General features: G+C 43.6%; 1 protein-coding gene across 2 annotated transcripts in view; it reads right to left on the bottom strand.

Moving 5' to 3' along the window:
- The window catches only part of wwtr1 (WW domain containing transcription regulator 1), a 158,903-nt gene that overhangs the window by 31,281 nt on the left and 104,309 nt on the right, over positions 1-23,313 (bottom strand). The window contains exons 2-3 of one of the 2 annotated variants that reach the window (XM_059993216.1): positions 14,676-14,783; positions 11,893-12,017 (exon numbers count right to left, since the gene is read on the bottom strand). In XM_059993216.1, the coding sequence (XP_059849199.1) occupies positions 11,893-12,017; positions 14,676-14,783 (233 nt within the window). The remainder of the gene's footprint in view (positions 1-11,892; positions 12,018-14,675; positions 14,784-23,313) is intronic. The other variant, XM_059993227.1, reaches the window with a different exon arrangement.

The raw sequence follows: 23,313 nt of genomic DNA, 5'->3' as shown, positions 1-23,313 counted from the left end.
TCCATTGGTTGGAAGATGGGGCAAACGTTTGATCTGGTGGGTTACCACCAGCAAGTGTCCTGACAAGGTCACTAAAAAAAATAGTGGGTGCAAGGAGATATCTCCACAAGTTTACCCCACACACCATTATCATTACAAATAGTCCAGATATTATTGCATGCTGCAGCAACTCTGGCTTTGCAGAATTTCTCTGGTGTCCCAGAAAATAAAAACTAAGTTTAATGGTGTAAGCTTCTCTTAACGTCTGTTATTCTGACATCGTAATCCAATCAGTGTCAATAGACAACAGACAATAGGTGCAGAAGTAGGCCATTTGGCCCTTCGAGCCTGTCATCTGGTGGCAATCATTTTCCCATGCCTACACTGTACCCAATGCTGGTTTAACTTGGAATCCTGTTGTAAATTAGCTCCAGTGTTGTTTGTTCAAAGTCAGTGAAGGCTGAAGAAGTTGGAAAGGAACGATAAATATTGAGATTGTGAGTTAATTATCATTAGAAATTTCCCAAAAACCTGAAGCATTGACAATAAAACAGATTTCATCTCCTTGTGACGTTCTTGATTCCAATAAACCAGTTGATCTGTTGGAATGGCACAGCAGTCCAAGGGGCAGTTCTGTGGTATAATGTTTGGCATAACACCTCACAGTGCCAGCGATCGGGGTTCAATTCCCACCATCCTCTGTGAGGTGTTCGTGTCTTATCTCTGTGACCACGTGCACTTCCTCTGGGTGCTCTGGTTTCCTCCCACATCCCAAAGACATTCAGTTTAGCAAGTTGTAGTCGTGCCATGTTGGTGTCGCAAGCATGGCAATAATTGTGAGCTGCCCCTCAGAGTATGTTGGACTTTGAAGCAAGCAACACACTTCAAGTTCAAGTTTATTGTCATTCGACCGTGCACATGTATACAGCTGAACGAAACAACGTTCCTCTTGGAGCAACGTGCAAAACACAGCACATATATTACATACTGTGTATAAAAAATAACATTAATATTAACACAATAAAAATTATTCACTCTATGTTCGATGCACATGTGACAAATAAATTAATCACTAAGATCTTTCTCTTTAAATGATGTCTGTTGATGGAACTCTGCCAACTGTGATACCAGAAGGAAATCAGTGGTATAGTTTGGCCTGTTGGACATGTTCTACTGACCTACTAAAAACAACACAAAGCACAAAGAAGCTTTTTACAAACGTGAAATTCTGCAAATGCTGGAAATCTGAAACTTAACGTGCTTTTAACTGCCACGTTTGGTCTCACCCTATCCTTAATCCTTCTCTACTACTGAAAACTAACCCACTTTTTAGCCCAGAGCTAAAACATTAACCATAGATGCTGCCTCACCTGCTGAGTATTTCAAACATTTTCTGTTTCCTTCATATTTCCAGCATCTGAAGGGGGATAAAAATTAAAGTTTAGCTCTATTTGTCACGTGTAGATCGAACAGTGAAATGTGTCATTTGCGTCAATGTCCAACACAGTCCACGTAAATGCTGGGACAGCCCGCAAATGTCTCCATCAACTCCTTCCATACATCTTTGGAATGTAGGGGGAAGCCAGTGCATCCGAAGGAACTCCATGCAGGCATGGGAGAATGTACAGATTCCTCATAGACAGTGCTGGGAATTGATCCTTCATCTTCTAATTGCTGACACTGTAAACTAGTGGTCACCAACCCGTCGATCGCGATCGACTGGTCGATCTTTGAGACTTCCCCAGTAGATCCCGAAAAAAGAATGAAAAATAAATACACAAATACTGTTGAGAGATTGTTTCCAGGTTGCGGGGTTTTAGTTCCGTTCTTTCGGCCTAGTGCGCATGCGTGTAGCTCCCCCACCTCGCACTACACAGTGTATTTCAGCGGTCCCCAACCACTGGGCCACAAGGAAATGATACGATTTGGCGATATGAGTCAGCTGCACCTTTCCTCATTCCCTGTCACGCCCACTGTTGAACTTGAACACACACGAGGTCATCAGTCGCCTAAACGCAGTGATACCCTCGCGCCAGGGATCACTGGTTGGCTTCAGGTAACCGGCTGCCTCGTGTGGCCGGCAGGAAGTGCCGCTGGGTCTGGCCTGGAGCGCGGACAGATGGGCACCGTCTCTAAATCTGTTTACCAGACCGAATGTTCGTGGGGAACCCGGTGCTAAATATTCGCAGATGACCTAATTCGGTCTCAGGGTTTCCTAAGTAGCAGAGCAGCTACCTCGCTGCGATCTACTGAAAGTCACCCCTCGAGACAAACCTTTGTCAGCTGATAGATCCTACAAGGGGGTGGGCACGCACCCTGTCGCATTCCTCGCTCGGTTGGTCACTCTCTCTGGACTGCGACCGCCGTGGCCCCGGTACGGGGACCTCCGGCCCTTACCTTGCCCTCTCACCCCACCCACGACCTGCCTCACCTGGGCAAGGCGTCTGGCGGCGGGCGGGCGGGAGGCTGGAGTTCGGGCCCAGAGAGGAGGCTGTCTAATGAGGCAACAAAGCACTCATAACTGCTTCGGTACCCTGAGTCCAAGCACCCTGCACATAAAGACAAACCTGTTGAGTTTTTTCAGCGGAAAAAATGCGAGCAAGTGGGACAGAAGTGCTGAGAGCCACGAAAACTAAATTGTGGAATAGACTGGACATAAGGAACCCCCTTCGAGTATTGCTGTATTCCGGTCGTGATTGATATCAACACCTCCCCCCCTACCCCGTCAGCCGGTCCACGGTGCAAAGAAGGGTGGTGACCCCTGGTGTACATACATTGTTTCTATTTCCAGGTTGCGGGGTTTTACTTCCGGTCTTTTCTGCCTGGTGCACATGCATGTGACTAACTGATTTAGTAGGTCGATCTTGCCTTTCACTCAGGCCGAGGTAGGGGATCTTGGGCTTAAAAAGATTGGTGACCACTACTGTAAACCAGTACTTCAACTGCTATGCTACTATGCTGTTCCCAGTTACTGTGTTCGTAACTAGGAACAGCAGGATATAGTTACCAAAAGCTGGGAGTGATGATAGGAGTGAGAGAGGAAGGAATTGGTGTTGGGTTTGATGATGCAAGGGAGAAACACACCTAGCCCAATCGATGCTTTGCAAAGTCAACAGAGCTCCTTGCATTTCAAAGTGAGACAAAAAAGTCCCAAATAACCAATTCCTTAAAACTGAAAGAGCACGTGAGTTAACTTACATCTCGATCTACTGAAGATACCAATAGATTTTCCATGCTACTGGCCCTCTGGACTACCTCCAGGGCTCCAGTACTCACTGCATGCTCTCATGCCATACTCGTGAAATAGAGGGTATGTGTAGACATGTGCGAAAAACAAAACACAATCTGCATTGACAAATAGAAGGAGCACACATCGACAATGAAGAAAATAGCTCGCACTTATGCCAGACTCCTCCTAACAGATTTCTGTGGCATTCATGAACTCGAGGCCTCAAGCCGCAGTCACATGTTCACAGAGGCTTCGGAGCCAGCGTCCAGTCTGGAGTCAGCAGTGCCCCTTAGTGTTCACTCTGCAAAAGACAAGCTGTGGGCGACTGCAGACTTCTGCAGCATTCGCGGACTCCGTCTACACATTTTTTTCCGCGTGGCTGTATTTTACTGACATCTTTCATGTGCTATGTGTGCTTTGTGCTGTGTGTGACTGTTGGTACTGTGTTCTGCACCTTGGCCCAAGAGTAACGCTGTCTCAAGCACCTGTATTCATGGGTAATCAAGTACGACAATTATATTTGCATTAAACTGAACCTCAGGATTGCAAAGCACCTTACAGCCAACAAATATATTTTGGGATGCAGCAGTCCAAATCAAGCACTGCACGCTCCCAGAAACAGCAGATGACTAACAAGAGAGAGGAGGCACCGCCCATGATTTAAGAGAGAATTCTGCTGCCCTCTTTTGCCATGGTGCCATGGGATGCCCTACTTAACAGAGCAGGCTTAAATTCTTAAACAAAACACAGCCTGTCAGCCAGTGAGACTCTTCCTCCGGAGAGCGTAGGTCTTCACATTTCTGGAACGGGAAACTCTGTTGCTGGTAGAGAGCGCCGACATGAGATCAGTCCAGATCCAGCACATTGTAGGTCAGCTTCCTCCACTCTGCTCACTTCCAGAAATGGAGGAAAACCGATCATGGACATGCCGATTCTTTTTAGCTCTTCTGTTTTAATTTTTATGCTTACCCAAGGCTGATTCTGGAGGGTTCTGATATCCAACCAGATAACTCTGGGTTTATAGAATTTCACCTAGTGCTAGATTCAAGGTCTTATTGGGAATTAAGGTATAGGTTTCAACAAGACCAAATTCCAGAATCCACCCTATGCAAGCCCAGTGTGAAAAGGGTTTCTGATCAATCCTCAGGATGGCGAGCTTCTGTCTGTGAAATCTGACACTGAACAGGAATTCCAATAGCATTGACACAGTTGTTCAAGTGAAAGGGGAAGAGGTGAGCAGTTGGAGTTAGTCAAAGTCAATTTATTATCAAAGTATATATACTGTATGTCACCATAAACTACCTTCGTGTTCATCTTCTTAGAGGCATTTAGAGGAAAATAAAGAAATACACTAGAATTTATAAAAGACTATGGGTAAAGAAAGACTGACAACAGCTAATGAGCAAAGGAGTCAAATTGTGCAAATAAACAAGTAAATAAATAGTACTGAGAACACGAGTTGTAGAGTCCTTGAAGGTGAATCCAGTTTGTGGAATCGGTTCACTGTTGAAGGGAGTGGTTATCTATACTGGTATAAGAGCCTGGACCCATCAGATAAATATAATTGCAAAGAGAGTATGACAGTGCCCCTGCTTCCTCAGGAGACTGCAGAGATCATCATCGAAAACCTTGGCAAACTTCTATAGATGTGTGATGGAAAGTGTTCTGACTGGCTGCAGTGCGGCCTGGTTTGCGAACACTAATGCCTTTGAGTGGAAAATCCTACAGAAGGTCGTGGATTCAGCCCAGTGCATCATGGGTAAAAGCCCTCCTAACCATTGACCACATCTACATGAAATATTGCCGTAGAAAAGCAGCATCCATCATCGAAGATCCTCACCACCCAGGTCATGCTCTTCTCTTGCTGCTGCCATGGTAGAAAGTACAATGCTTCAAGGCTCACATCATGAGGTTGAACAGTTACTACCCCCCAACCATCAGGCTCTTGACCAAAAGAGGGTAACTAGACTCATTCTAGTCCTGATGGTCTCACTTTAAGGACTCTTTATATTGTTATTTTATGCTCTCGTCGTTTATTGCTATTTATTTATATTTGCACTTGTACAGTTTTCTGTTCATCCATCCTGTTTAAAGTTACTGTTCTCTAGATTTGTTAAGAATGCGCACAGGAAAAGGAAACTCAGGGTTGTGTGTGTGGTGACATGTACTGTACGTACTCTGATATTAAATTTTACTTTGGCTTTTGATGGTTGAAGGGTGATAATTGTTCCTGAACCTGGTGATGTGGGGTCTAAGGCTTTTCTGTCTCCTTCCCAATGAGGAGGGAGGAATGCCTGGATGATGACAGTCCTTAATGATGGATGCTGCTTTCTTGTGGCAGCGCTCTTTGTAAATGTGCTCAGTGGTGTGGGAGGGCTCTGCCTGTAATGGACTGAGTTGGTTGCAGAGAAGACATTGTATCACCATAAAGTGGAGTAAACTCGGGGATTAAAGATTCTGTTCAAGTAATCCATTCCAGATCATAATAACTATGGGTTCAAACAATAAACTTCAGAAAGCCTTTCCAAGTTTTCTTCTGGGCATCTATACTGAACATTCATTGCTTTGAGGGGAAAAGTAACATGTCTGAAAAACAAAACAAAAAGTTTAGCTAACACATTTTCTGTTTCATCACAGCAGCCCCAAAACTGAACCTGCATGGTTTTAGATTCAGAGTTGCATTTGGAAACTCTTTACAGATGGAGTTCTTTATGCAACAGGCAGCTTTAAGCACTTGTCGGACAGACAGGCGGAGAGATTGGCAGTGTAAGGACTTCAGCCCCAGGGAGGGAACAGTACTCAAGTTACAAACCTTTGTTAATATTTACTCTGGTTTCCAGCTCTCTTGGCAGACCATCACAGCACTTACGGGAATACAGGCTGACAGGCTGAACAGAGACAATTTGTTTGACCTATTCCCATAAAGAATGCATCACATTTAGATAGTGTCCTCAGGCCCCAGAGCACGGCTGTAATACAGGGTGGTGCACACAAACTGCTGGAGGAGCTCGACAGGTCAGGCAGCATCTTGACAAAACGCAGGAGAAACTCAGCTGGTCAGGCATCAAACACTGCCAGAGTCGCTGAGTTCCTCCAGAATTTTGTGCATGTTAATTCCGATTTCCAGCGTCTGCGGAATCTATCGTGCTTCTATGTTGTAAAAGAGGATATGGGGAAGCCGCTTTGCACACAGCAAGCTCCCAAAACCAGTAATGAAAGAGAGTACTAGTGAAATTCAGATCACTTCCTGGACGCCCCAAGTGCTCTATGACCAATGATCATCTGACATCAGAGATTTTGGTTAAAGCATAAATCCTGGTCTGGGCCCAAGGCAAATCTAATCATTCTTAAAGCAGTGTCGTTGGCTATTTTAACTTCTACTTGAGAATGTAAAGGGTACTTCGGAGTAATGACAAATGCAAACCACAGCACTCCCAATAGTACCGCACCCTCTCACTGGGTTCCTAGATCAGATTATATGATTGTTTCTGGTAGGGACTTGAATCTCAATCAAGAATAGAATCAAAGCCCTGCTTTTGACACAAGTGAGCCAGTTTCCATCCATCAACACAATATCAACATCCAGCACAATCTTGGCATCACCATAGTCTGACAAGAAGTTAGAAATAGCAGAGTAGAAACAGGGCTCCTACAGCACTCAGAACTGAGTTGGAATTGGTTTATTATTGACACAATGTACTGAGGTACAAATAAAACCTCATATTGTTCATACAGGTCAAATCTTTACATAGTGCATTGAGGTAGAACAAAGTAAAACAATAACAGAATGTCAGAATAGAGTACTACAAAGATAATACAGAAGACAGTAAGAGGCAAATCAGGATCCCTCCTGAGCTACTAAAATATGGCAAGGAAATACATCAGATGCAAGTACTTTGAATTATTTCCCTCATCTGTGAAGAGGAGATACAAGAAGTGTACTTAATCCACTGTCTTCAAAAAAGGAGGCACTAAGAGAGGCCTCGCTGCTAACTCTGGTGTTTATGTGGAACGAGCTGTCATAAGATGTGGTTGAAAGAGGTACATTTTTAAAAAACATATTTGGATAATTGCATGAATAGGCAGGTTTAGAGGGATATGGGAGAAACGTAAGCAAATGGGACTAGTTTGATCAGCATGAACAAGTGGGCTGAATGGCCTGTTTCTGTGTTGTGTTACTTGGGCACTCTGTAACTGCCAGTGTCCCTCCACAGCCATCTTCTCCTGGTGGCTGAAATGCTCCTCCAAAAGTCTTAAAGGAAATCTCAGTCTATTAAGAGCTACAAGAAACACTACCCTATCATTCCACGAATGCAAGCAAAGTTGTGTATAAGATGTTAAGAGGTATTGATAGATGGCTGATATGAGAGAGCATAGTTTTAAAGTGATTGGAGGATGTCAAAAGAAGTTTTTTTATTTTAAACGGTGTGGTCAGTGTGTGGAACGCACAAGCAGCAATGTTGGTGGAGGCAGATACATTAGGGACATTTAACGGACTCTTATATATAGGCACGTGGACGAAAGAGAATGAGAGTGGGAGGGGAGTGTTAGTTTGATCTTGGAGTAGGTTAAAGGGTTGGCAGAACATTGTGCGCTGTACAGTGATGTACTGAGCTGTTATAAATGAAAGTGAAGCAGAGGAAGCAGCTGGCTTTTGTACATGGCCTTCTTCAACCATACAAAATACAATGACTTCATCACCATGAGGAAAATGGAACATCCTTCCCAATCTTGCTTTCTGCACAGAATTGTTACCATTATGTATGAGGATATGAAAACCATGCTTCCAACTACTGGGGTCCACCAGAGACTAAGGTCAAACAAGGCTGTGCCATTGCTCCTTCCCAATTCTCTTTGCGTCAATGCAACACCGCAATCTCCCTCACTAGAGGGAAACCAATTGACAGAAGTAACAGGGAGCAGTTCAACCTTCATTGCATCAAGCAAATCAGTGTAACTTAAGGAGGAAAATAGGGGCACTGGTGTTACCATGTACCTTTTGCCCGAGTCCTTCCTCAGAGAAGCTGTGGTGTTTGGAAGTACTATATTTTGTAGATGGGTCATACTGCCATACTGGGCACCAATGACTGAAAGTTTAGATGGTGCCAATCAGTTGATCTTTTTGTGCCAGATGGTGTGCTTCTTAACAGTGTTGGGAGCTGCGTTCATTCAGGCAAGTGGAGCTAGTTTTTATCGAATTCCTGTCTTATAGAAGCTGAGAGGTTCTGCAGTGAGACATTCATCTCAAGATGTACCATCTCTGACCTAATTAAGTGAGCTTCCGGTGAATGGTCACCCGAGGATGTTGATGGAAGGGAACTCTGGGGTGGTAATATCAGTGAATGCCAAGGGTTAAGTAATTGAGGTACCACTTTCAGGAGGATATGGCCATTGCCCGGCACTTCTGTGCCATAAGTGTTACTTGTCACTCATCATCCCTTGCCTGAATGTTGTCCAGGTCTTGCTGCTTCTGGACATGGGCCGCAGAATTGGAAATGGAATTAAATAACGGGTAGTCATCAATGACTGGGGAGGTATGGTAGCTTAACACTTTACAGCACCAGGTCAGGGTTCAATTCCCACCGCTGACTGCGAGGCCTTTGTACATTCTTCCCATGACCATCTGTGTTTCCTTGTGTTGCTTCGGTTCCCTCCCACATTCCAAAGATGTACAGATTAGGGTTAGTAAATTGCTGGTTGGCGCCGGAAGCGTGGTGACTCTTACAGCCTGCCCCCAGCACATTCCAGACTCAGATGGATGTTGAGACAAGCAAAGTATTTTTTGAAGTTTCAATATACAAGCGACAGATAAAGCTAATCTTTGATCTGAACATTTCCACTTCTGACCTTATGTTGGAAAGAATGTCCTGAAGATGCAGTTGGAGAAAGGTGGACCTATGACTTCAAGTAGTGTCTTTAAGATAGAATGATGGGCCTCCAAGAATCAGCCTATATGAAACTCCAACCACTGGAGTAGAGGCCAGCAGCAAAGATACTTGATGTCTTTATGTGACAATCTAGAAAGGTCAGGTTGCTCCGAAGAATCACAATCAATTCTGGCCATTTACCAGATGTCCAATCATTTTCATCAGGTATCATCCAATTCTGGAATTATTTAGGTATTCAAAGCTCAATATTATGCTTCTTTTCTCTTATCGGGGATATTTTGAAAGAGGCTCAGTGAAGCCATCGTTTTGCTTGTTGGCTTTTGTGCTGTCTCTGATAGGATGTACTGCTGAGGATTTATCACATGATCCCAACATCCAATGATTCTGCCCCATGACTCCTGTCATTGATCCATCCTCATGATGCAATGCTGACTGGGAAACGGACCACATCCCTACTCAACTGGACTCTCAGTCAATCAACACATTTTACCTCCACAAATACTCTTTGTAATAAATAATTTAAATAAAGTGAAGAACATTAGTTTTTACTGCCCTGATGTTTTTCTTTCAGGTTGCTCTGAAGTACAGAAGATTAGCGTTCGTTTCCTGGAATCTTCAGGTCAGTGTAGGACGAACGCAAATGCTAGTAGTGGTATTATTAATTTCTAATCCCAGCAATACACTTCACAATGGATCAATGTGTGGCAGTCCTGCTGGCAAAGAGCACCTTCCTCACGTTCCACTGCTCTAAAATGACACCTTGCTAAGTCACAGGTAGTGAGGAAACACTTGTCCTTTGTCATTTGGCAACACTGAGTCCATATGTCCACCACCAAGAGCGTGTCTAAGCTTAATTGTATCTGACTAAATACGACCTTAACAGCGAGTTCCAGATATTTAACCACTTTTTATGTAAGTATGTTTTCCTCAGATCCCCTTTAAAAGTCTTTCCCCTTGCGTAAACCTATGCCTTCCTGTTTTAGATACCCTTACCATGGGAAAATTACTCTGACCATTTACCCGACCTAATCTTTATTATTTTATCTCAATCTCAGAATCAGGTTTAATATCACTTGCTTGTGTCAAGCAATTTGTTGTTGTTTGGTAGAAGTACAATGCAATATATATAGCATTTTTAAAAAACTATAAATTACTGTAAGAAACATAAAGTAATATTGCAAAAAGAGAGCAAAAAAAAAAGTGAGGTAGTGTTCGTGGGTTCATTGTCCATTCAGAAATCTGATGGCAGAGGGGAAGAAGTTGTTCCTGAAATGTGGCAGTGAGAAGAGGGCATGTCCTGGTGTCCTGGATGATGAGGGTCCTTAATGATGGATGCCACCTTTTTGAGGTATTGCCTTGATGCAGGGAGGTTAGTGCTCCTGAAGAGGCCTGAGCTTTCTGCAGCTTTTTCTGATCCACACAGTGATGCAACCAGTTAAGAGTGCTCCCATCTTCGCTCCAGGGTAGACAAATCCCGCTTATGCATTCACTCCCCATAACTGAAGTCCCACAGTCCAGGCAAGTCCTGGTGAATCTGCTCTGCTTCCATTGCAATCACATCTTCCCCGATCATATGGCAACTGGAACCGCACACAATACTCCAAATGCAGTTCAACTTTTAAAGTTATACAACAACATCTCCATTTTTATATTCCATTCTACAGAAACAAGCATATCACTTTCCTTCTTTACCACTCTATGGTCCTGTGTTACTATTTTCAGGGAACCATGGACTTGAACACTAAGATCCCTCTGTTTACCAACGATTCTTCGTTCATTGCAGTAGATAGCACATCTGTATACAGAATGCATCAATTCACACCGACCAGGATTACGTTCCACCTGCTCACATTCTGTCCAACTTCCCATCTGGTCTACACTCAGAGGCCACTTTATTAGGTACACCCGCTCATTCATGCAAGTATGTAATCAGCCAATTACGTGGCAGCAACTCAATACATAAAAGCATGCAGACATGGTCGAGAGGTTCAGACCAAACATCAGATGTGGAAGAAGTGTGATCAAATTGGCTTTGACCGTGGAATGATTGTTGGTGCCAGATGGGATGGTTTGAGTATCTCGGAAATTGCAGGTCTCCAGGGAGTTCCACACACAGCAGTCTAAAGTTTATAGTGAATGGTGTGATAAACAAAAAGCATCCAGTCAGTGGCAGTTCTGTGGGCAAAAACGCCTTGTTAATGAGAGAAATCAGAGGAGAACGGCCAGACTGGTTCAAGCTGACAGTAACTCAAATAGGCAGGCAATACAAGAGTAGTGTGCAGAAGAGTACCAGCGAACGCACACCATATTAAACATGCAAGTGCGGGGGGGGGGGGGGGGACTACCCCTGCAAAAGACCACACACACACAGAGTGGCCATTTTATTAGGTACAGTAGATATCTAACAAAGTGATCACTGAGTGTACATCTTGCCATAGCCTTAGATAAGCTTCATCACTGTTCAAAACGCCACTAATTTTTCTGTTTTCCACAAATGTATTAATCATGGTGTATCATTATACTTGCACCATCTTTCTCAAGATAGTCAAAGTGTGTGTCAAAAGGGGTATTTTTGTGAGAAAACCATAGCTTCAGGCTCCACTGTCATGCATCAACCAGAGGTCCAGATAAAACGTGGTCAGATACACAGGAAGTAGAAGGGATGGGATGAAGGCAGCTCAGTCCAAGTTATATGGAATGGGCTGATTACCCCACTGAGACTGTTAGGAGTTAAATTTCTGCAACAATATCTGAGAGCTGCTTAAGACATTAGCTCCGCGGTTTGTAGCAACTCACCAGGGTTTGGATGAGGCAAGCCCATGGATCTCTGCTGCAACTGGTTTGATGTGCCGGCTGTGTTCAGATTCATCTGGCTCATGGTCTTCCGGGGATCGTGCCATGTTGTTATCCTGTCTACATGGCTGTAACAAAAATAAAAGCTGGACGTTAGATTCAATGCCTTCTGATCCCTTTCTGTTGCCAAATAAACACAGCACATTCATCCAGTCCACGATCCACTATCCACTTCCGTGCAATTGTTTTGGTCAATTGTTTCTGTCACATATGTCCAAGGTTAAGTTAGCTCATTTTTATTGCCATATAAATCCTGTCTGTGACAGATGCAAGTCTGAGGCAGCTTCCTTGACACATATGTTCTAGTCTTGCCCTCTTTTGGAAAAATATTGGAAAGATATTTTTGATATTATTTCAGCAGTTTTGCATATTGATTTACAACCTCATCCTATTACTGCAATATTTGGATTACCAGTGACTCTAGTCAATTATCCCCTTCAGCTTGCCATTTGATTGCATTTATTACATTAATAGCCAGAAGATCCATTTTATTTAAATGGAAAGATTCTAATCCCCCTACTATATTTCAATGGTTTTCCCAAACTATAACATGTTTAAACTTGGGAAAAAACTAGGAGTGGCGCTATCGGCCCTTCAGTTAAATATGAAGAAACTTGGAGGCCACTTATTCACCATTTTCATATGATGTAAGCAGGCCTTTTCTGAATCCTTCTCAATAACTTTTTGTTCATGTACAGAGGAGCAGAGTTAATGACAAGTAATGATTTTAACCAATGAAACATGGCAGCCCAGCTTTTGTTTTGTTTTGTTTTGTTTTTATTTTGTTTTTTTTGAGTTTAGGGGGAATTTTTTTTTCTCTTGTAAAAAACTTTTTTTTGAATCTTTTTCATGTTTAGTCACTAAGAGATTGGGAGGCTTAGATTACACACGTTACTCGGAGTCTGTTTCTGTATACGTTAACCGTTAATAATGTAATCCTGATCTCTTTGTAACATTATCATTGTTATGCTTATTTACTCAAAACTCAATTAAAAAGATTGATAAAGAAAGAATTGTTTCTGTCACACTGTATTGATCTCTACTGAGATTTCAAATCTGCACTCTTTGACACTGTACGTGCCACAGCCAAAATTTTGGGATATTAACAGGAGAGTTGGCCAGGCTGGGTCTGAACCATGAGAACAGAAGTAGGTCATCTGGCCTGTTGAGCCCGCTCTCCCATTTAATACGATCATGGACTCGTCTCCTCATTTATAAAGTTCCATATCTTTAACTAGTGGACTTGGAGGAGAGATGCAGACCAGGTGGACACAAGTGCAGAGGAGACCAGAGACAAGGATGGATTTGAATGCAGAATCTTTACTTGTGGACTGTTTAGAAGAGAACATTGGCTAGGACTCAAGAATCACTACTTAAGATAAACTCAAGACTGACCAAAGACAAACAAAACAGGGAACATAAACAGAGAAACTAAACATGGCACAGGTGCTCTGCTAACTAAAATGAGGCACATTTGAAAATAATCAACTAATAATCGGGGAGAAGTGTCAGAGTATGGAGAACTCTGGCACGCCCTGGTGATCAGACCAAAAGCATGACAGGAATTATTGGAACTGGTATTGGTTTACTGTTGACTCGTGTACTGACAGTGAAAAACTTTGTTTTGTAATCCATCCATACAGATCATTGCTAAAACATGAGTACCTCGAGGTAATACAAGGGAAAATAATAACAGAATGCAGAATACATTGCTGCAGTTACAGAGAAAGTGCAGTACAGACAGTCAATAAGGAGCAAGGGCCACGGTAAGGTAAATTGTTAGGTTAAGCGTTCACCTTAAATGTACATGAGGTCTGCTCAGTTGGGGTGGAAACTACCCTTGAGTCTGGTGGTGCCTGCTTTTGTAACTTCTACCTGATGGATATAGGGTGGGGGGGGGGAGAGGGGAGAAATTGTCCAGGATGGGGGGGCTGTGAGTTTTGTTATACCATCTGTCTTCACTAAGTAGCACAAAATATATGGAAAGTACATCCATTCTTAGGTTTGCAACCAAACATGTTCAGGGTGAAATCTGACCCAGGTCCCATACGACTGCAACTTGTTTACTCCCGGAATCAAATCTTTCTGAAAATATAAGAGTAAGGAAAGCATACTTCAATTGTGTATCACCTAGGCGAGTGACATCTGGGGAAGTGACAACAGCCTTGGCCTCCTTAGCATACAGAAAGGACAGGAAAGGTTCACCAGACTGGTCTACAAATTTAGAAGTTCACTAGGAGCCCAGTCACTGAGCCAGACATGCAACAGCTTCATAATGGCCCATCACACGTAGACCTCCCCACACTTCACTTCTTACCCTATTCAACTAACTGCCATACTGGAACCGACATCTTTCATAGTGTTAGGACATCCCATAGCATTTTACCACCAATTAAAGCTCATTATCCTAAACTCCCAACTCCTTTTCTCTCACCAAGGTTGCGGAATCTTTTCCAGATTTATGCTTTATATTGGGGATTTGTGAACTATCTATGGTTCTGATGCAACATGGTAAATTTCAGAATCAGCAAGGTGACAATGTAGATGTTCTAATGAGGTGTACATTAGGGTTACATCAGCAACGATAGCGACATTTCCTTTAAAATGATTAAGTGGGACAATTTACAGGTACTCAAGGGGATAAATGGAGTTTGATCTCATATTCAAGATTTCCAGCATCTGCCCTGATTTGCTACTCCAGTGCGAGGACTTCGAGGTATGCCTACCCTGAAAAAGCTTTCCTCCTCTCTTCCACGGCAGCTCCGTGAGACTCTCTCTCACTGGTCCTTTCTGCAATTCTTCTGCCCTGTTCCTTTCCAGTACCGATGAAGGGTCTGAGACCAAAACATAAAGTATTTATTCACCTGCACTGGTGCTGCCTGACCTGCTGTGTTCCTTCAGCATTTTGGGTGTGTTGTTCGTGAGTACTTATTTGTCCAAGAGAGCCTCTCCAGCCATTCCCTACTGCACTGCAGTGGCTCCCATGCTTTTGGACCCAGCCTTTTGCAGCAAAATTTCACTCGATTAGTTTCACACTCAATCAGATCATGACGACACCCAAAAATTATGGTGCGGAGAGCCAGTATGGTTTGCTAAGCTGAATATTAACACCTCAGCAAACTAAGGCAACAGACTTGCCACAATCAGATTGGAGGAGCAACACCTAATATTCCATCCGGGTGGCCTCCAACCTGATGGCATGAACATCGATTCCTCAAACTTCGGTAATTGCCCCTTCACTCCTTCACCATTCCCCATTCCCATTTCCCTCTCTCACCTTATCTCCTTACCTGCCCATCACCTCCCTCTGGTGCTCCTCCCCTTTCCCTGTCTTCCATGGTCATCTGTCCTCTCCTATCAGATTCCACATTCTTCAGCCCTTTATCTCTTTCACCAATCAACCTCCCAGCTCTTTACCTCACCCCTTCTTCGCTCTCTCCCAGTTTCACTTATCACCTACCACCTTGTACTTCTTTCTCCCCTCCCTCCACCTTCTTCGTCTGACTCCTTCCCCCTTCCTTTCCAGTCCTGATGAGGAGTCTTGGCCCAAAACAAAACCTGTTCACTCTTTCCCATCGATGCTCCCTGACCTGCTGAGTTCCTCCAGCATTTTGTGAATGTTGCTTTGGATTTCCAGCATCTGCAGATTTTGTTAACAGACAGTCTAATTGGCAAAATCTTTTGTTACTTCAGAAGAAACCTTCCTATGAAAACTGAGAACCCACAGCTCACAGGGTGTTTCTTTGCTGTCACACCCACCCCAACCCTCTCACTTTAATGAAGAAATCAGTCCATTGTAACAGTCTGTGATCTCAGTGTAAAACTACCTCCACCCACCAGAAGAGAACAATGCTGTGTTACCACTGTGCAGCCCAGAGAACTTGTCTGGACATGTTTGCACCTTCATCTTTGAGCTGAGACCACACTCACTCATGCCGTGAAAACAACTGCTGTGGTTACACCCAATTCCCTTTTAAACATTCAACTGAAACTTATTACTCAGACGGGCATTTCCATTAGATGATCATAAGGAAGGCAGGTACAAAGTAAACTCTGGAAGTGGAGAGAATGTTTCCTAGAGGGACGGGGTCTAGGACCAGAGGGCACAGAGACGACCATTTAGAACAGAGATGGGGAGGAATTCCATTAGCCAGAGGGTGGTGAATCTGTGGAATTTATTGCTACAGATGGCTGTGGAGGCCAAGTCATTGGGTATGCTTAAAACAGAGACTGATATGTTCTTGATTAGTAAGAGCATCAAAGGTTACGGGGAGAAGGCGGAGATTGGGGTTGAGAGGGATGATAAATCAGTAATGATGGAATGGTGGAGCAAACTCAGTGGACTGAATGCCCCGATTCTGCTGCTGTGTCCCATGGTCTAAAAATAAAGAATGAAAGAAACAGAAGCAGGAGCAGGTCATGTGGGGCCTTGAACTTGGTCTACCATTTAATAAGATGACTTCAGATCTGACCTCATCCTCAGCTCCACTTTTCTGCTCACTCCCGAGACCCTAATGCATTTCTTCTATCGTTATGGCTGGGAACAGGAGTCAGAATCGGAAGCAGCTTTAATATCTGACGTATGTCGTGAAGTTTGTGGTGTTGCTGTAGCAGTACAGTGAAATACATAAAAAACCTATAAATTACAATAAGAAATTGATATACAGTATAAATTGAACTAGTGCAAATGGAGAGTGAAAACAGTGAGCGGTGCTCATGGGTTAGTTCTTTGTCCATTCAGAAATCTGCCTGGATTCTGCTGCACTCTACTGGAATCAAACTGCCCCCCCCCCCATTGAAAGCTTCAATGTTGGTATGATGCTGAATCCAGTCCCCATCCACCCTTTCAGGTGGATGTTAAGTATCTCGTCACTTCAAAGCTTTTTCTAGCCGTGCTAAACTGTATTTGGTTATCGGTACAAAAGAAAATTGATATCCGGTCGTCGTTCCATTGGTCTTTGTGGGATCTTGCCATGTGCAAATGCGCTGTCGTGTTTCCTAGCAGACCAATGGAAGGCCACAATGGAAAGAGGCGATGAGGAACTCATGAGGTGCTCAAGCCTTCTATTCCTTGGACTCAGAATAAGAGGCTTATTTGGGACAGTCCTCACCTAACAGACTGTGCATCTTTGGAATTCTCTTCGCCCAGAAGAGCCAAAGATATGGAAGGATTTTGGGGGATTATGTGTATCAAAGGATTAGGCTTTGAACAGGAAAGTGAGTTGGAAGCTCAGTTATGATCTAATATTGGGACGGGATTAACAGGCGTATACACTCAGTAACTACTTTATTAGGTACACCCACTTTATACATCTTCTCTTTAATACAGATACCGAGTTAGCCAATCGTGTGCCAGCATCTCAAGGCAGCACGCAGATATGGTCAAGAGGTTCCGTTGTCATATTCGGAGCGGCAATTCTGTGCTTCGGAGAGGTCTGAGCAGAATGACCAGGCTGGGTCAGGCTGACAGGAAGACATAGTACACAGTACACAGGGGCACCACTAGCATTGACAAAACAGTGTGTCGACAGAAGCTACAGACTTCGGGATGGGGGCTTTTAACTTCAGAGTGGGAAAAGAGGGACAGAGGATCTGCTGAAAACAACTAGCAATTTGCAAGCACCAAGAGACATTTGTGCTGTGGCCCTGCTAAAAGCAGCACTGTGCACGCATGAAACCAAAGGGGAAATATTGCACAGTTAAAAAAATCCCATGTACAGTCACCCTCCCCATTGGAAAATTCCTCAAAGCACTGCAAGAAGACATATATGCAGAGGAGCGTGCGAAGTTCGACCACTGTCTTTGGCAACATTGTGAACGTTTCAGGAACGTCAGCAGATTTTTATGCTGGGATATCTCTGCTGTTTTGTTTTGTCAAAGTGGGGTGGTCCATTTTGGAGGGTCTGAAGAGACAAAGACAATGCCTTGAGTTTTAGATTGATCACTTTTGTTGGGAGGAGCACAAACCCAATCTTTCACTGTACCTCTGAGACACTAAGCATCTCCTAATCATTCATTCATCTTCTTTCCCACCCTCCACTGAGTATGTAATACTAAAGATTTTTAACCCCCCAAAAAAATTACTGTTTAGTCTTACTGTACAAAGACAATCTCCTGCCAAGATCAGTTTCAGGAAGATTTTTTGTAAGGTATCTTCAAGCATGAAATTTGCTTTTCTCCTTATGATTATGTGTGTGATGATATTGCAATCCCATTGGACAAAAGTGTGCCTGCTCGAGCAATGCAACTAATTCACATTCAGTGCTGCCGACTCAACAGATTTCTTGGCCAGTATTTATCTACCATTAAAACCAGTCAACCCATCAGCTAACCTGCAGCCACTTGTGGGGCTGTATCAATCATATACGGCTTCTGAACTTCTATCATTTTTGCTTCCAACTGACTTCATTGAAAATTAAAACCAAGAGCCAAAGTCTAAGAGAAAACATTCTGCTAATGTCAGCGTAAAAGCATTTAGTTAGCACCCTTTTTATTATTAACAAAGCAATGGAAAGTGTCATCAATTGTACTTTCCAATGCCACTTACTCTCAAGTGGCATATTCACCAATGTCCCTCTTCAGACTCATGGGGAATACTCACCTCTAGACCACACACAGCCTTAGGCCAAATATGGACAAGAGCATAATCCCTCATGTGAAATGATATTAAGAGAGGAATTCACCAAATACAGCATTACAGATCTTTACCATGCTATCCCTCTTCTGAAAAGAATAGCTTTATTTTTCAAAATTAGCTTCATTTGCTGCCTGTACTTCACATGCCCAAAACATATTTGTCTGCTTGTAATGCTTTAAAGAATTTTCCAACGTTGAGGGCTATTGTAGAGGGTTTTTTTTTAACTGCACAATGTTTACCCTTTGATTTTGTGCGTGTCCCAAAGTTTCAAATTATACAGTGAAATGCATCATTTGTATCAACGGGCTACACAGTACGAGGATGTACTGGGCACGTGTTGCTATATAGCATCCACACAATACACTAATCATAATCGTATGTCTTTGCAGTACGGGAGGAAGCAGGACCACCCAAAAGAAACCCACGCCATCTCGGGGAGAATCACGTTCCTTCCCCATTCTGATGTTTGGTCTGAACATCAACTGAACCTCTTGACCATGTCTGCGTGCTTTTATGTACTGTGTTGCCGCCTCATGATTGGCTGATTAGATAGTTGCATTAAGGAACAGAAGGGCGGGTGTACCTAATACAGTGGCTGCTGCGTGTGTATCACCATTCCCTCATTATTGCTGTGTCAATATCTTGGAACTACCTCCTCTGGGAGCAGCTCCATCACAGCGACGGCCGCCGTTCAGGAAGTTGGCTCACCACCTCGAGGAGGGATGGGTTTTAAATGTTGACTTTGCTGGCAACGCCCTCATCTTGTAAATAAATAAAAAGAAAGGCTGGCAGGTAGATGGTGAACAGTTTGTATTATTATGCCCACATCAATCTGTCAATATTAACATAATAGACAAGGAAATGCGAAGTGTCAGAGAAATGACTTGATATTGTTGCATAAGCACTTCAATTCAGAGAGGACAAACCAGAGAGGTATTGTGTAGTTAACAAACAAAGGGTTCTCGGATGAGCCGGTACAACTGGTCTGTGATGTGACTGCGTGTGTGCGTGTGTTTTCAGGTAATTACTGTTTTGGGAGGCTTTAATGTGTGGATATAGCATAATCAAAATACATCCATTCAGGTGAGCCCAGGCTTGTGTGTATGATTAACTTCAGGGTTTCTGGCTCAATTTGAAATCAGTTTATTTTGTTAAGAAATGGGATATATTATAAAGAAGGCACGGCCTCGCATCTTCTCTCCGAGAGCTTTGCGTAGATTCGTCAAGTCTCCAAAAACTTTAACAAACTTCCATATCCTAACCGGTTGCATCACAGCTTGGTATGAAAGCATCCATACTCAGGAACAGAAAAGGGCAGAAAAGAAAGTGATGGAAACAGCTGAGTCCATCGTAGACCTGGTCCTCCCCACCATTGAACACATTCACATCGAGCACTGCCTCGAGAAAGCAGCTCCCATCACCAAAGGCCTCCACCATGCAGGTCTTGCTACTAACCCTGGGCAGGAGTACAGACATCTTAGGCCCACACCACCAGGTTCAGAAACATTTACTGCCTTGCAATCATCAGGCTCCTGAACTGGCATGGATAACTTCATTCACCATTACTCTGAACTGATTCTATGATCTCCAGACTACTTTCAATGATTCTTTACAATTCTTGTTCTCAGTTTTATTTTTATTTGCACGGTTTGTCATCTTCTGCACATTGGTTGTTTGCCATTTTTTGCTTATATAGTTTTTTTGTAAATTTTGTTGTATTTCTCTTATTTTGCTGTAAATGCCTGCAGGAAAATGAATTTTAAGGTAGTGCATGGGAACATATTTGTCTTTTGATAATAAATTTACCTTGAACTTTGAAGGCCAGCCCCGGAGGAGCTGTTGCCATGGTCTCCAGATGTGTAACCATGGTTAGGCAGCTGCCTTCAGTGAAAGCTCTTGGCAATGGTGTGACGTATGTTGTCTGAACACTGCCCTTTTGCCCCTTGAATGGGAGACTAGATCCAATCTCGGGGCCGATGAGACTGGGGGCTTTTTTTTTTTGCCATCGTGGAAGTCTCACCATCACTGTGACGCACACAGCAGGGCCCTGTAGGAGCTCAGCAAACTTGTCATGGCAACTGCATGGTGCTAGGCTACGCAGCCAGACCATCTCAGCGTTCCTCCGCTCTGAGGAGAGAAGCAATAAACATTTCTGACTGCGCTAGAGCGTTTCTGGTTGGCGTACTCCTCGGTCTGCAAAGGGGCTTTTAGTCTGGATCTCAAAGCAGGAGAAGTTGAGAGACAGGTGCAGGAGAGAAGCTGGGAAGGAACTTCCAGAGGTCACACTAAAATCGGATGATACACAGGAAGATATGGCGGAGAAATTTGTTAGCCTGGAGGGCATTACATGAGGAATAAGAAGCGACCACTATAGAAACCACCGGAGATTCTGCAGATGCTGGAAGTCCAGGGCAATGCACACCAAATGCTGGAGGGACTCAGCGTCATCTCAGTCTACAAACTGCGCACTGAGAATGTCAACCCGGCCGGTGATGAAACATCTGCAAGCTAACCGCCAAGCTCGGCGACATCAACATCAAATGCCTCAATTCAAGCTATGAATATTGACCGCAACCGTAAGCACCTTTCAGTCTCCTACACTCACCCGCCCAACCTCTCCCTTTAGCTCATGACGCCTGTTCCTAGCAACAGCCTCGTGAATTTGCTATTCATTACAAGTTGTTTTCAGGCCACTCAGAAGGTGAGTGAGAGTGAGTGATGTAAATCCAGAGTCACAAAGGGTTAGTGCCTTTCCTCAAACTACCTGGCTTACTGGCACCATTTGCTTACTCTCGTTAATTGCACAGTTTGTATTTTTTTCCCCCTCTCCCCCTGCTAACTTGATGTGGAATGGTCTTCCTTTTTATGGGTTCCTTTAGGTTTCTTTGTTTTGTGGCTGCCCATAAGGAGAGAAATCTCAAGGTTGTATAATATACACATACTTTGATAATATATATACTTTGAACTTTGAACCAACACTGACATGTTTCCTTAAATTTCCAAAAGTTACTGAACAATTTGAATGAAACTCCCCAGCTGCACTGCTGGGATTTGAACTCACATTACTGGAAACTTGAACATGGTCTATAGGACAGGAAGCACTTGATGATTTTCCAATTAAGATAGTGGAGGTATGAAATAACAAACAGGAGATGCTGGAACCACTCTGCAGATCAGGCAGCCTTGAGGTTTCTCTTGCCCAGCTAAAGATTGACATCCATGGGAAGAAGGCAAGGGCTATCCTGCCCAGGTGAAATGTCCCCCTACCCAGCTCACTGCCTTGCCGAGGAATAGCAATAGAAAAGGTACCGGAATGTGGCCTGGATTAGAGGGCATCTTCCAAAGACAGAGCCTCAGGAAGATGCATCCATCATTAAGGACCCACATCACCCGGGACATGCCCTCTCCTCATTGCTAGCATCAGGGAGGAGATACAGGAGCCTGTAAACTCACATTCAAAGATTCAGGAACACTTTCTTCCTTTCTGTCATCAGATTTCTGAACATTCCATGAAACCCCAGACTCTAGCTTGCTATTCCTCTTTTGCATTGTTCATTTTATCTATTTTTACTCTAAGTTATATTAAGTTGTTATCCCTGCACTATGCTGCTGTCGTATAACAACAAATTTCATGACATGTCAGTTACAAATTAAACCTGATTCTGATTCGCTCTGAGCAGTGGTTGAACAAACTAGAGTTGTTTTCTCTGGATCTTGAAGGGCAGATAGACGTTCCTAAAATTATGAGAGACATGTATCGAGTGGTCAGTGGTATCTTTTCCCTTGCGTCAAAATGTCCAAAATTAAAGGGCATTCACTTAAGGTTAGGGGAGGGGCAAGTTCAAAGGAGATGTGCGGGCAAATTTTTTTTGAACAGGTGGGTGTCTGGAATGTGCTGCCAGGGGTGATGGTGAAGGCAGATATGATAGGGGCAGTTGAGAGGCTCCAAGGTAGACAGTTGTATGTGCAGGGAATGGTGGGACAGGGACAATGTGCAGACGGAAGGCATTAATTATTTTGTTACAACATTGTGGTCCGAAGGGCCTGTTCCTGTGCTGACCTATTCCATGTTCTACTCTTGTAAAGCTTGAGAGGTTTGATTAGGGCAATTATAAAACAAGAAAGGAGGAGGCTCAAAGTCTTTTTGCAGGCGGTACCTGTTGAAATCCAGCTCCAAAAGAGTTAACATCTCTTAAAATCTCTGTTCTAAAGGGACGTCCTTCTATCCGAAAGAGATCGTCCATTTCTCTCCAGCGCCTCAGCAGAAGGCAAGGGCATTTAAAAATCTACCAAATGACTCAGCTGTGTGTGCTTGTAATGCCAAGCCCGACAAACCTGCTCGGCCTCTTGTCTCATCAAAGGCAGGAGTGGAGTAAGAATGTAAGAGGTCTTCCCTGCAAATTGTCAAAGCCCTGTGCTGCCTCTTGAAACAAAATCCCTCAAAGCCATAGTACCAACACCTGTGTAGAATTAGGCTGTCCAAAATAAAGTTTTTCATCTTTTACACGGGCCATCTGTTGCATTTTGGTGTGGGTTTTTCCACCAAGGGAAGGCTTGTGGTCTATTCTGAAACATTTTTCTAACTAGTCCTGCCCCCCACCTAGCACCCTTGCCTCCTTCATACTCGTACCCACAGAGTACATGCACGTGTACTCCCATGCACATGCAACAGAGGTGCGCCTGGGCTGCAGCGAGTGGGAAGGAAAGCAAAAAATGTAATACTGAGG

The sequence above is a fragment of the Hypanus sabinus genome, chromosome 2 (genome assembly GCF_030144855.1).
Source record: "Hypanus sabinus isolate sHypSab1 chromosome 2, sHypSab1.hap1, whole genome shotgun sequence".
Classification (NCBI taxonomy): Eukaryota; Metazoa; Chordata; class Chondrichthyes; order Myliobatiformes; family Dasyatidae; genus Hypanus; species Hypanus sabinus.
The sequence above is the reverse complement of the archived record's forward strand: the minus strand, read 5'-3'. Positions and strand labels throughout refer to the sequence as shown.